This window comes from Dendroctonus ponderosae, unplaced genomic scaffold, assembly GCF_020466585.1.
Source record: "Dendroctonus ponderosae isolate FM_Combo_2020 unplaced genomic scaffold, Dpon_F_20191213v2 Dpon_F_20191213_10, whole genome shotgun sequence".
Classification (NCBI taxonomy): domain Eukaryota; kingdom Metazoa; phylum Arthropoda; class Insecta; order Coleoptera; family Curculionidae; genus Dendroctonus; species Dendroctonus ponderosae.
Window position 1 is genome coordinate 5,602,511 of NW_026017111.1, and position 4,001 is coordinate 5,606,511.

The 4,001-nt window shown below is 44.3% G+C and overlaps 1 protein-coding gene across 4 annotated transcripts in view; it reads left to right on the top strand.

Annotated features, from left to right (window-relative positions):
* Positions 1-3,835, top strand: part of LOC125502862 — a 13,273-nt gene extending 9,438 nt beyond the window's left edge. For 3 of the 4 annotated variants that reach the window (XM_048662301.1, XM_048662299.1, XM_048662302.1), the window contains 8 exons: positions 216-398; positions 453-583; positions 642-829; positions 917-1,170; positions 1,227-1,351; positions 1,413-1,530; positions 1,592-1,685; positions 3,501-3,835. In XM_048662301.1, the coding sequence (XP_048518258.1) occupies positions 216-398; positions 453-583; positions 642-829; positions 917-1,170; positions 1,227-1,351; positions 1,413-1,530; positions 1,592-1,685; positions 3,501-3,793 (1,386 nt within the window). In that variant the 3' untranslated portion in view covers positions 3,794-3,835. The remainder of the gene's footprint in view (positions 1-215; positions 399-452; positions 584-641; positions 830-916; positions 1,171-1,226; positions 1,352-1,412; positions 1,531-1,591; positions 1,686-3,500) is intronic. The other variant, XM_048662300.1, reaches the window with a different exon arrangement.
* The last annotated feature ends 166 nt before the right edge of the window (positions 3,836-4,001 follow it).

Below are 4,001 nucleotides of genomic sequence, written 5' to 3' on the forward strand. Positions count from 1 at the left end.
TATAAAGTTATAGTCTGTGCGTTTTGAGTAGCGAAATCGGTGACGTCGAATATCAAAGATCAATTCGTTAATAATCCGCACTTCGTTGTAAACATTCAGTGGCCTTATTGATTACAGCATCGACCCGTTCTAGTTTTCCTTGCGCCTCAGCGCGCTCTGTTTTACTTAAATCTAGGTTAGTGAAGGTAAAGCAACCCGAAATTTTCGATTTTCAGGCGGCGTTGGCTGCCAGGACCACTTCACCCTTGGTGGACATCAATGGACATTCGGGGTCGCAAAGTTACCGCTGCTATATTTGCGCAGGCCTCTATACTTTAGATCAGATGGAATGGATCAGTACTTCGGCGGAGGGCATGAACTCGCATGCTATGCACTTTCCTTGCCTGTCGAAGGTTTGCGTATGTTTTACGGTCATTCCGGAATGCTTCAATTGATGCCAATTGAATTTCCAGATCGGACGAACGTTGGAGAACAGTTGCATGGATTCGCATGGACGGGTTCTGAGCTGTACGAGATGCGTGAACCATTTGGCGCAGCAATGGGAGACTTTCGAAACCGATCGGGTGCCTTTAGAGCGGCGAAGGTAAATTCCCATTGTTGCTGCGTGCGAATGTTGAGAATCAAATGCTGTTGATCTTCAGATATGATGTACCTTTGCCAGATACGACGCTGATGAACGGTGATCGAGGCATCCCCACACCCCCCAGCACGAACAGTGATAGAACGGTTTGCAGCCAACCATCCTCAGGTGGCAGCAGCATATACTGTTTTCTGTGTGGTTTGCATTCGGAATTCACCCTCGCTCGAGTGGTGTACAGTAAACCTCAAGGTGTGTAAACAAAACGAAAGCAACGACTTTTTCTGTCCGTTTTCGCTTCGAGGTGGTTCAATTTGTCATCTAGATATTTTATTGTAGGTAGAAATGCGCCCTATTTTCCGGTCCTGCTGCGCCACAAAAGTCCGCCCAGCGCTGAGCAGCTTAGAGACGATGGCAGTGCGCTGGTTTGTACGTTCTGTTACCATAGCTTAGTTCATCAGTGGCGTAGGTACGAGTCTCAAGGCAATCGAGTACCGCCCGCAGACGCTCGCGAATACAACACTCACGACTACTGCTGTTATGTCTGCGGAATTACCACTTACCGGAAACGAGTGCGCGCGTTACTTATTAAGGTAAGATTGATGGGTGGCAGCGAAATTGCAGAACAAATTTTCCTGATTCTTTGCAGGATTTTCCGTTTTTGAGATTCCACCCGCAGCCTGACAACTCACTGCTGTTGGAAAACGGCGACTATTCAGTTGTATGTTTGGACTGCTACGAGACGCTGAGAACCCAGTCATTGGAATATGAAAGGTGCCTGAGATAATCGGCTGAGTAACACCAATCGAAACTTGTTATTGGGTCACTTTTTTAGATGGGGCTTACCTTTAGACAAGCGGCAATATAATTGGATAACACAACCCCCGCCCCCAGAGGATAGTCCCGAGGCCGGCATTGCCCGTTTACCGAGCGGACAACGAAGTGATAAAGTAGTAAGTCGCACTTTTTTACTGCGTTGGCGGCTCAACTTGGGTTTTTGGCTTGGTTTCACAGGCACCCCCAACGTTCCTAGCCAAACCCACCAGAAAGAACCATTCACCAAAAATTATGGAGAGAAAGATGAATTCAAAGACTGAACAAAACTCAGGTAAGTCATGCAAATATTTTCGATGAGTTGAAAAGTGTAAATTAAATGTTATAATTTTATATTTTATGAATGACGATACAGTGAAAAAATTTAACTGTTATGAAATGCTCGTATGTTTTAAGCGAGAACTTTCTATTGAGATACAAAAATACATTAACTCGGAATAATCGCTTTGAAAATGTTTTGGTTTAAACTCGTACAGTTTGAACGCGAACGTAAAAGTTCGGCTAAATAGTGAAATTAGCCGGATGTTGACGTCCCCAAGCCTGGCTATTTATTCGGTTCTCTCCCATTCCCTCAACGCCGCATGGAGTTCGCTCCACTATGGAAATGAAGTCTTTTAGAACGAACACCCGTCAATAAGCGCATCCCGGACCCGTGACCGCATTTTGCGCCGTCATACGCCCCATACCGATCTTTTTGTTACGAGAATCAGTCGACAGTGTCGGTGTTTTATCCCGGTTCTCCACGTTTGTTCCGGCAATTTTTGCGAAAAATTACTGTTGCATCAGTGTGCGATCATTATTCGAATTAACAGTAAACAGTGCGTTGATTTGCGGAATTGATCACTGCAAAGGGGGTTTATTGCATTTTAATTAATAGTTTTTAATTATTTATCGACCGGTCGTCTGGGCAGTAGGCACTAGCTAAGGGTGTAAAAGGCAAGAATAGACATTTTCCTGTTAAATAAGAATATCACTGTGGTTAAAAGCCAGAATAATTGGCAAGTGGATTGAAAAGAGCCGTGCGGAGTGTAGTGCGAGAGAGAGAAGGCCCGGAATATGGATTTCAAACTCGACTTGAAGTATCCCTATTGCAGCCCCTATTCTTATCCCTACTATTATGGGGTGGAAGGTAATAAAAAGTGGCTTTTACATTCCCGAGTCGATAAAAACGCCGAGGCAGTTTTCCCCCATTTTCTTATGTACCGAGTGGGTATATTATACAGGGTGTCGTGTCCTAATTGACGAGACAAATTTCAAGGGCGTATTCCTCAGTCGGTTTTATGAGCGAAAGTTAATATGAACATGGGGTTAAAAATGCTTCGATTACGCTCTACAGGGTGTCAGAAGATTTTATGGTTTTGAAGCGGGGGCTCATTTTCCACAATTATTTTGTAGGTTTTGACTTTATTTTGCTGTTGTCACCGTTTAATGGCACACTCGTTTTTATGCGCTCCTTGTTTATTTCATCAAAAGAACTTTATAAGGTCAATTTGTGATTAATCTGAGGCAGGTATGGAAAAATCACAACATGTTACTTACACCCTGTATACATGTAATGGTGTTCGATATACAGGGTGTCCCGGGAGCTCATGTGCGACATTTTTTGGTTCAACAGAGGATGATTTGACCCAACTTTTTTTGAGAAAAAATGTCCGACTCCTGTACTGAAGATTGATGGCCAAATTTCTCCAAAAAATTATTTTTTTTTGCGAGATCAGAGTTAATACTAACATATATTTCTTGTCTCAATGAGTTTCGCCTTCTCGTAGTGACTGAAAGATAAATTGCCCGACTGACCTCAGACAGAGGAGGGTGTGACGAGGGTCGACAGTTCACAACCCTTAAGTCCAAGCCACTCCAGAAACGTCGCGTTTTAATCAACTTATTAGATTTGGCGACTTTGAAAGAGTACTGCCGATTTAACCTATTTTGTCTAATGCCAAAGGGGGGAGAGTTTGCGGTGTTTATTTGATCCCCGTAGTGGCTATTTGACTTTTCTTTGTTTAAATTCTTGAAAACTGAAATACTCAAGAGACTTATGCCGGCATAGAATACTGCACTGCAAGTAAGAGATATTTTTCCATTAAAGGAGTACCTAACAGCCCAAACAAACTACCTCCCACCGTTCCGAGTGCGACCAATGGCAGCATAGCAAATGTGCCAGTGAGCGGCGCTTGCTCTGGAATGACCAATCCGAAACCGCGCTCATCCACCACTGGCCATACTGTGCCAGGACCTGGCCCTGGTTCCTCCAACAGCCAATACAGCCATTCGTTTGCTGCCGCCCTGCGGAACCTCGCCCAACAGAACGTACCTGGCGCCGAATCTGTTGCGGAACCGCCGGCTGCTCACAGATCGAGGGAGAGTGGTGAGTGCCGATGAAATTGATGTTTGTACTCATTGAAAATGAGCTTTTTATCCCAACTCAATGTTTTTACATGCCTGGGTTTAGTTGTGCAGTAATTATGCATGCATAGACCGGAAAGGTCTGCATGGCAATGAAAGGGCAGAAAGACCAATTGTTATTAATAATGTCCATCCATTGTCTTTGATTAGCGCCCCATACACGCGCAGATTATCCGTACAGTTC